This window comes from Gavia stellata, chromosome 2 (assembly GCF_030936135.1).
Source record: "Gavia stellata isolate bGavSte3 chromosome 2, bGavSte3.hap2, whole genome shotgun sequence".
NCBI lineage: Eukaryota > Metazoa > Chordata > Aves > Gaviiformes > Gaviidae > Gavia > Gavia stellata.
In genome coordinates, this window is record NC_082595.1 from 1,428,388 (window position 1) to 1,438,359 (window position 9,972).

At 44.7% G+C, this 9,972-nt stretch overlaps 1 protein-coding gene across 2 annotated transcripts in view; it reads left to right on the forward strand.

Moving 5' to 3' along the window:
• The window catches only part of LOC104255472 (calpain-2 catalytic subunit), a 28,393-nt gene extending 18,998 nt beyond the window's left edge, over positions 1-9,395 (forward strand). For both annotated transcript variants that reach the window (XM_059835585.1, XM_059835586.1), the window contains 10 exons: positions 36-247; positions 1,570-1,606; positions 2,438-2,503; positions 3,037-3,094; positions 4,719-4,783; positions 5,911-5,979; positions 6,571-6,649; positions 7,628-7,744; positions 8,237-8,295; positions 8,919-9,395. In XM_059835585.1, the coding sequence (XP_059691568.1) occupies positions 36-247; positions 1,570-1,606; positions 2,438-2,503; positions 3,037-3,094; positions 4,719-4,783; positions 5,911-5,979; positions 6,571-6,649; positions 7,628-7,744; positions 8,237-8,295; positions 8,919-8,942 (786 nt within the window). In that variant the 3' untranslated portion in view covers positions 8,943-9,395. The remainder of the gene's footprint in view (positions 1-35; positions 248-1,569; positions 1,607-2,437; positions 2,504-3,036; positions 3,095-4,718; positions 4,784-5,910; positions 5,980-6,570; positions 6,650-7,627; positions 7,745-8,236; positions 8,296-8,918) is intronic.
• The last annotated feature ends 577 nt before the right edge of the window (positions 9,396-9,972 follow it).

Genomic DNA, 9,972 nt, shown 5'->3' on the forward strand with positions numbered 1-9,972 from the left:
GGGGTTTTTTTCCTTCTCTCTTTCGTTTTCATAAGTTTTCTGGCCAGACAAATATTCATCTGAGCAAAAACTTTTTCCTGACCAACAAAGCAAGAGAAAAATCGAACACCTTCATCAACCTCCGAGAAGTGCTGAACCGGTTCAAGCTCCCTGCGGGAGAATACATCATTGTGCCCTCGACCTTCGAACCCAACAAGAATGGGGATTTCTGCCTGCGAGTCTTCTCTGAAAAAAACGCAAACTCCACGTACGTAGCTTTTTTGTAAGAGTGGTGTGGGCACGCGGGTGATTTCTGGTCCCTCTCGCAGGTGTCGAAGGATGGAGCAGCCCAGGGCTGGGGTACATCGACTTCCTGCAGGGAGCGGGAAGGGGGGATGCGCACCCGTGCTGCATGGATGGGGTACCAGCAGGTCTTGTTTGTCCCATTTCCCCATGTGCAACTGAGGAAAGTCTGAGTAAACTTAGCAGGAAGGAATGGTGGAATAATAATAATATAGTATAATATAACAAATTATTATTATTGTTGTTGTTATTACTATTATTATTATTATTACTACCAGCACTACCTGGGCAGACATTTTCAGTTACTGGGCAGTAGGCAGCTGGGTGCCACAGCACAGGTTGGTCTGTGGAGAGAGGAACACCCCGGAGAGCTGCAGGCTGGGCTCTCCGCTTGGGAGACAGAAATGCGTGTGCATTCGGCTGTCTGGCAACACACTGATGGCAGCAATTGATCTCACACCTTTGCGATCAGGCTGGAAAAAATTCAAGATACTTGCTCAACCAAATGATACCTGTGATAAAATTAAAATGGGTTTTAATGGAACTGGCTCAAACCACACCGTTAGCTGTGAAGCCGGGAAAAAATTGAGACATGTCGCATCTTAAAGACCAGCTGAGCTAAGGCCTTGGGGAGGGGTGTGGGATCTTTCATATTGAGTTCCCTAATTCAAAGCAAGCAAAAACCTTTCTACTGTTCTGTAATCTTTTGTTGCATGTTTCTGTAGCGATGAGAATACTGGGGCATCAGTTGTGTGAAGGCACATTAAGCTTTTGGTGGGCGCTTAGCAGTGCTTACGCAGCATCCGTAGGCAAGATGCTCCCACAGCAGCTGGGGGATGGCGTGAAACACTTCTCTTCCCACTCTGGCATGTCCGAATGACTTTAAAACAGCAAAAAGTGAGAGCCTTAAAGGGAAAAAAAGAAAAAGAAAAAAGTGACTGGATAGTTTGATTTGCACCTGAGCGCCTTGTCCTGGGCTGAGGTCCATAGGCAGTGGCACTAAGTGATCCAAAGGGTTATGTCTGATCCAAAATCCTGTCTGTGGCTCTGTGGGACATTGCACAATTTGTAATGTGCTTTGAAACTCTTGTTGCCTTACCTGGCAAAGTACTGCTTTCGCTGGTGGTACGCAGTGTTTGTGGTTGATTTAATCCAGTAACCTCTGAGCTTTGAACGTTCATCGTTATTCCCATAATTTAAAGAATTCCTCTTCAACTGAAACTTGAAGCAAGGGCATCAGAAAAGTGGTTTGTTTTGGTTTTAATATTGATTTCTTTCTCTTTCTAGGGTTATAGATGATGAAATCGAGGCCAATTTTGAAGAGGTATATCTTAACTTAAATATTTGAAATGGAGATAATTTTGTCGTAAATAAGGGGGGTTGGGGTGCTCTGTTCCCTGTGCGGGGCAGCGTTTTTCCATAGGCATTGTCAAGACCTGTTGTCCCACTTTGGAAACGGAATGTTCAATATCCATAGTTGAATGTCCAGCAAATGGAAACACCGTAAGCAGTAACGGAAACCCATGTTGTCCCTTATCCAGAGTGGTGAGTTTGGGCTTGCCAGGTAGAGGAGATCAGGTACTCTGCAGAGGTAACTGGAAATTCCTTGTGCTCTCCAGGAATGCAGGAGTGCAGCCCTTAGCCTTAGGGTGTTTTTGCATGTGATGTTGTTTTCTTGAGCAAGAAGTGGCTCACCATATGTTTAGTCTTGCTAGAGCTGGGGATGTTTCTCCTACTACTGAATCTACCACTCTGTGTGATTGGTTCCCCCCCCCCCCCCCCCCCCCAGGATGAGAACGTACATTTTGCTTTCTTTTCTTTAAATGAAGACAGCTAGTCCAAAAGTAGTAGTAGCAGCAGCAGCAACAGTGAAGTTCTGAATTTGGTTGTGATTTTTTTAATGTAAAATAAAGAATTTTTTAAAATTTTTTTTTTTAGTAAAAGCCATTGCAAAAGTTCTTAATTCTCGCAGTGTTTGCAATGCCAGCATTTTGAGGCACCCCTGAAAATAAAGCTGATTAAAATCAAAGTAAAAGCACTCTGTACCTTCAACTTTGACACTTAAATTGTGTTTTACTAGGGGCAAGGAAATGCATTAAGTCCTTCTCAGGCAGAAAAGTTCCTCCTTTCCATATTCTCTATTTCTCTCTTCTAGACTGACATCAGTGAAGATGACATTGAACCCAGCTTTAAAAAACTTTTTGGACAGCTAGCAGGAAGTGTGAGTATTTTATTCTTTTAAGGACTTACTGGTAGCATGTGTGAGTGGGTAAGAGAGACACCTCCCGCAGCGCGGAGTTTAATTCCTGTGCTGAGTCAGATCTCGAGCATGTGCATAATTGTGCATGCAAAAATCTGTGTAGTTACCCATCTGCTTACACAACGGATTTGTGAGCGCTCCTGGCAAACAATCTCTGCTCTCTTTGAACTGCAGGCTCGACCGTTATCTCTGCAGGCCCCTAATTCTGTCCTTGGGGCAGAGCATCTCCCCAGGCTGCTCTTGCCTCCCCAAGGGCTCTGGCAAAGCCCACAGCCCAGCCTGCTAACACACATGGCAGGGCGCTGCTACTGGGACTTGGTGGTGCTACTGGGAACGGGTGGTGGGGAGAGCTTACCACTTGCATTCCCATCCAAGCAAAACTGGAATTCCAAGGGATGTTTGAACTTGGCCAACACACCCAAAGGGGTTAGAGGCTGCTTATGAGATGGTGTCTGCAGCTCACAGTGAAAAACCTGTTTTCCTCTTTTCCGCAGGATGCAGAGATCTCCGCCTTTGAACTGCGCAACATCTTGAATAAAATTATGGCTAAACGTAAGTACCTTCCTCCACCTGCAGCTTCAGTTGGCCACCGGCAGGTTTCCAGCGTGGCCGTGAGAGCATGGAGCGCAGCGCTGACCTGGGCAGAATCAAACCCCTGGGCTCTGCCCCAGACCTGCGGCTTGGCTCTCCACATGGCCACGTGCTATCTCTGCTCCTCCACGGGGCTGTGGAAATACTGGGGCTGTGCCTGCGCTTAAGGTGGGTTTCACAGGACATGTGCTTTGGCAGGGTGCCTTTTGTCCCAGCATCTGCTACTGGGAATGGGCTGCCAGGAAGATGGACGGATTTTATTGATGCTTGATAATAATCAAGAGAAGGTATTGCTGCTACTTTAGTATTGAACCACTCAGGATTCAAACAGTAGCCCAGCCAATGGTCTGACATGTCTCTGAGGAGGAGGAGAAACTTTGAAACTCTGGGCTTCTTTTTCTGTGAAGTGATTCAGAGCTTGGCTCTGCATTATTTTCCTTTCCGTTAAACAGTGCCTGAGAAATAAGTGCTTGGAAAAATGAGTGTCTCTTTAATTTCCAAAGTGAAATCTTAGCCAGGTAGCCAGGACTGTGTGTGCATCTGTGTGCACCAGCCACTTAGCAATGGTGTATTGCTGGTTACCAAGCTTGATTTGATGTTCTTCCCTTGCATGAAGCTACTGACCTCCATAGGTCAGAAGTCCATGTTGTCCACAAAAGTCCACCCTTGTCTTTGCAGGCAGACAGTAAGGGCAGGAAGGCTTTATCTCTGTCTCTTGCTTCTGTAGCACACCTACAAACCAGACTAACTGGGCTGTTTGCTTGGGGAAACATCACAGCTAACTTTCACCCTAAGTCTCTTCATCAGGAAATCAGAGGGCTGCTTATTAGCATCCATTTGCCTGCTTCAGTGCTGCATCCCTCTCATGTGCAAAACAAGGACCCTCTTCTGACCCTTTGCCAAGAGCCTTGTAATTCTTGCACATGTGTTGTCCCACCTGAAGCTCTCCCTCGCCGGCGAGTCCTGACCCCACTGACCGCACCTCTAAGTGAGCATTGCCTCCCGCTCTGCTGGGTGCAAAGGAGTTGTCAGAAGTCTTAGCTTATGTCAGAGGAGGTACCTAAGCAACGTACAGTAACAGTTTCCCGTCCGGCATTTGAGGGGACTGTAGGGTTATCTGTATGCAGGTATCCCGACTACAGCTCTACAGGCACCACATCCTCTACAGTCTGCGTTGCGCCAGGTACTTGTCAGAGCCCAAAGGCTTCGGATGATATTAATAATTCCCAGAGCAGGAGGCAGGCATGCCCTGCTGCTCACTCCACTCATCTGGCCCAGACTGCAGCAGCGATACAGCTGGACGCATATTCCCAGGGGAGGATTTGAAGTAGGCAGCGGACTGCCATTGAGTAACTAGCAGGTGTAGATCACAGACAAAGTAGAGCGCTAAGCACTCGTTACACAGAAGCAAAAAACCGCACCAAGAGGACAAAGTCCTCTTGCCAGCTTCAAAGGAAGCTACCCATGGCACAGAAGCAAATAAGGGCTGAGGTGTATACACTGGTTACAGAGCTCCTGAGCGATTTAGGAAGGTGCCGTGGTACAGCATGCAATGATAATCCTGTCTTTTGCTCTTTCTTTACAGGCCAAGATATTAAATCTGATGGCTTTAGTATTGAGACATGCAAAATAATGGTTGACCTGTTAGATGTATCCTTTAAGGCTGTTCCTAGATGATATTCTTCTGCCTGCGCTAGAGTAGATGAGCTGCTGCCTTTGCAGTGACGGGTCCATCCTGATGTACTAGTGACTCCTGAGGTGGAGAAGCTGGTTTTACCCGGGTTCCCCTGAATAAAAACGGTAGCCTTTGCCATTGCTGCTGACCGTGGCACGTGCATTCTCCCAGGCAGCGGGGAAAATCCATGTTCAGACAAGACGATCTGCTTTGAAGTCTTCCCAGCTGTTGCATCTTCTGGTTTAGCCTGGGACAAAGTGATGTTTGTGCTGGGAAAAGGCACCTGGCTCTCAGCATGGTGTGGATTGCCTTGGCTGATAGAGTTTGAACGCTGCATTTCACTGTTTTGTTATCTGGCTGGAGTTGGTAAGGGCATCGTAAAGCCATGAGGACTTAGCAGATGATAGGAAATGAGGGAAACAGCTACAGGAGCCAGAGTCTATGCTGGCTTTGAGGAGCTTCTACTCCTAAGAATAAGGGCAAAGGCATAGGATGAAGGATTCAAGTCTAAGAATAGTTGTGTTCAGCTTCTCGGTGCAGTGGGAGTTGAATTGCATAGTCAGAAAAAGGGAAAATTACCAAAACCGAACGATGCCCTGCTATAATGTGGTGTAAAATATGGTAGTCCGTAGGGACTCCTTAGTGGTTTTGGGTAGCAATGCAATGACCAGGTTCTTTTGTTAGCCACTTGTGCAAGAACTTAAGTTCTCCAAATAGCAGGCTTGGTTGTGGCTTTTCCTATTTATAATCCAGACTTAGGACTCATGCTCCTATAACCGCAGGTGCTGAACCAATGATGCAGAACAAAACGGCATCATCTCAGCTGTTTTATACATCTGTTGAAAAGATAGGAGGAGCAGAGCGAGCTTGTGAAATGATCACGATTTAAATGAATCAGTCACCTTATTGATTTAGAAAGACAAGAACTCTTGGACAACAGTTGTGTCTTTGACAGGATGAGTCCTTCAGAGAGGACTTGCATCCTTTTCTTAATTGCAATATTATCTTTTTTTAAGTCACAACTGCCCATGTAAGTAAACCCAGCACAGGGAGGGGAAACCCTTTTCCTTCTTTGCAAAGCAGTTCCCTTAACTCAAACAAGAATGATGGGAGTGGTAAACTGGGACTGAAGGAATTCCACACCCTCTGGACAAAGATTCAGAAATACCAGGTAAGACGCAGCCTTTTTGGGTGAACATGCAATCAAATGTAGAGGTGGCTGTAGGCCGGATTTGCCTCCTGCAATGTGTACAATCACGCTTCCGAAAGCGGGGACTCTGGCTTCAGCTCACGATGCGTTTGTGTCCTTAGTCCCCCAGGTTTTGTCCCTTGGAGCCCAGGGGTGTGACTGCTTGTCCTTCAGGCGCTCGGCTGAAGGGGAGGTTGCCTCTCCTCCTGCCTTGCTCTCGGAAGGGTTTCTGTTTTATTTTAACTCGCGTCCAAATATGTTTAGCCTTCCCACTTAACAGTGCGAGTTTGGGGTCGGTCTTGCTGCTTGCTTTGGTAGCGATGGTGTCATTTTGCACAGGCATTCAAGGAATTCTCCAGAGTCTTTATCTGCTTGGGCTGCTGCATTAAGAAGACTTACTAAAGCTGCATTTAGACAAACTTGGGGATAAGTACAGAGTCCTTCAGACCAACAACGTTGCAAATGCTCCTAAGCAACGTGCAGGCTGCATTTCAAAATGTTTGACTTCTGACTAAAGCCAAAACACACTCTTAAATTATTGACAAGTTTTGACTTTGGGTTTGTGTTCTGCAGAAAATTTACAGGGAAATTGATGTGGATCGATCCGGTACCATGAATTCGTATGAGATGAGGAGAGCGCTGGAAACAGCAGGTATGTATATTGGTCTGTCTCTTTTTAGGATTATATCAGTTTCAAGCTGGGTTGATAGATGCTCACTAGTCTCCTGTATATCACTTGGAAGCTGAAAAATCCTGTGTTCCCAGACCTGATGGAAGGCCTCCGTTTCATCTAGATGCTCAGCCTGGGCTTTCGTCTTTGTCTAGCAGTGTCTTGCCACTCAGGGACACTAAAAGCATCTCAAAGGAGTGACAGGTTTGCAGTTATTTTTAGTGACTGGCTTTTGGAGACGCACAAATAACTGCAACAATCTGGTCTCGTAACAGCATCCTGTCGTCTTTCAGTGAGTCTCTCTGGGTTTATGTGGGTTTGGCATAAGCCAGCTGTGACCTAGGGAAGTGGCTTGACCAAGGAGTGACGCTCACAAGAGCGTTAAAAGAAGAGTCAGTTTGCTCCTGCAACCACTGAAAAGCAAATCTATGGCGGTGAGTGAAGGGAGTATCACAGAGCCATATGATCCCTAATTCACTCACTGATCTTCTGGGGCCATCTTAATGTCAGCGTTTGGCCTCTCTGGAGCGTTCCCCTCCTGTCACCATGTAAATGCGGCAGCATTTCTTTTTGTCCCAGGTTTAGACGCTCTTTGGAAATAGAGAGCCATTTGCCCACAGAAAGCTGCTGCTTCAGCTCAGGTCTGAGGGGGCCCTCATCACCCAGGGAAGGACCATGAGCTGGAGCAGTTGGCCATTTCCCCTGGGAAATGGGAGTACCGGTGTGGGAACACACGCAGCAGGAACAACACACATGACCTAGCCCCAACTTGAAATCACTTCAAGTACGGAAGGGGTGGTTGGGAGTTTCCAAAATGGAGTAAATACTCTTAAAATTTGAGACTTTAACCAAAAGTAGCTAATTGACTTTCTGGCAGTGTATAAGGTTGGAGCTTTTTGTTGGTTGGAGCTTTTTGCATTTTTTTTCTTCTGTTTTAAATCCTTGATATTGTATTTTTAGGGTTCAAATTGAACTGCCAGTTACATCAAATCATTGTGGCTCGTTTTGCTGATGAAGACCTCATCATTGACTTTGATAACTTTGTGCGGTGTTTGATTCGGCTGGAAACGTTGTTCAGTGAGTACACGCTTAATAACTAGACAGATTCTGTTGCTTTGTGTTTTCAAGTCCAGGATAAGTTATTCAGAAAACTTTGTACTGGAACCAAGGCAACTTGAAGGCTGAGCTATAAATCTGGCAACCAGTCTGCACGCTCCTCCTAGATCTAGGAACCAGCCTTTTAGGCCAGGCTGCTGAACCAGAGCCAGACAGTCTTCCAACTAAATGTTGATTTTTTTTTTTTTTTTTTTTTTTTTTTAAATCTAACCACTTACAGATTGACAAATACTGTTAATATTTCAGACTGAACCATTAGAAATGTTCAGTCTCATTCTTAACACATGAGCATGCAATGACTTCAGAGTGGCACTTTCTGGTTTGGGGTGTAGACCATTGTAAGTTTTAGACTGTGGGACTAAATTCCTTTTTGATCCTGAAGCATAACAAAGGGGAAGGCTTTCCATTTAGCTCCTGTATTATTTAGTGTCTGTCATCTCTCTCCTACCACAGAAATGTTTAGAAAACTGGATACTGAAAAAACTGGAACAATAGAATTGAATCTCATTAATGTAAGTTCATGTAGCTCTAAAACGTTTGTTATCACCTTCTTTTTTTTTTTTTTCGGCTGGGGGGAAGGAGTTAACAGTCAAGACTGTCCTGCTCTATTCTGACTGATAATGGCTGGTTATATATGGATTTATATAGCTTGTGTATTTATAAACGGTCTTAAGAAAAGTTAGTACCTACATCACATTGTATTTGCTAACAGACAGGCCAGGTTGCTTGAACCTGATGCCACTTCTCACTTACTGGCAGTAATTTTGGCTGATAATGCATGCAGGCTTCTTCCTTGCCTTTTCTGTCAGTAGTGACTCATGGTGTTGACCACATCTGCTTCTTTCTGCACCATGTGTGCCCCGTAGAAAGGGCCAGGTTAAGAGAAAACTACCCTCCTACACATGTTCGACTTGCTTATTACCTGAACGCAACTTATTTCTGGACCTAAATGAGGAATGTGCAACTCAATTCTAACTTAAATGAGATCTAAATTTAAATAGTTCAGGAAAGAGTCTAAAATTGCTTCTGTAATAGGCTTCCCTCCTTATGCTAGAAATGGGAACATGCATACTTGCTACAGGTATTTTCACTAAAATTAACCTTGGGCCATTTTCCTCTCTTTCTCTTGTTACAGTGGCTGTGCTTTACTGTCATTTGAGCCACTGACAGCAGCTCAAGAGACCTCAACAAGAGCAAGATCAGGTGAAGATAATCAAGCTAACATGCAAGTAATATCCCAACATGAACGTGCCTTAACTAACTTATGCATGGCAAATTTTGCACACAGTTTTAAGAAGGAAAGCCATCTACTTCAACAACAGAAGAATCTGCAACCTCATTTTTATGGGTCTGACAGTCTTTATCTGCTACTATGTATCCTCCATACAAAAGCTTTAATTTAGTATAAATCCTCTGTGCAACTTTTGAAAATACTGCTTTGCTAATATCTTTGTATTTAAGGTGTTTTATGAGACTTCTGGAAGAAAGCTCATTACTAAACCAGACTGTCAGGCTGCAAGTGCTTTTTGAGTAACAGCTCCACACCATTGATGTGCCTGTAGCAGGAGGCTGTTGGCAACCAGACTCTTCCAAGAGAAAGCCCATGCTCTCAGGTGCAATCTTGATTTCTTGTATCTTATTTATCTTCCTTTGAAATACAAGAAAGTATATTTAAATAAAAACAGTAGAAATAAAGTTTGTAAGACTGTTATTCTTTCTGCAAGTAGGCACATTTTTTTTTCTTAGAGATAGATCATCACAGAGCATAGGCAGAGTTTTGGTTGTCAGGAACAGAGTATCTTGCCTTTTAAAGGGGAAAAAGAGCATTCTGGAGCTGAGTAGGTACTGACAGGCACTCTGTGTGTGTGTGAGGTAATTAAATCCTAGATAGTCTGATACTTTATCTGGTACTTTAAAAGATAAATGCTTGAAAAACTACAGGTTTCCAAGAAAGGGGGTTGATACTATATACCCTGTACCCACCTATTAAAATCGTGAGGCTGTGAACACAAGCAGATGGCTGCTTCCACGTGTTCTCACTACTGCTGACTTAAGTTTACCCACCTGAGGAATTGTGTCCTAGATCCTGCCAACACTTTCTTGTTTTTATGGGTGCCTTTTCAGAAAGCAGTTAGGACTTACCTAGGAGGAAACCGTGAGCCTGAAGGGTAAGGCAGTGACGTACTTCC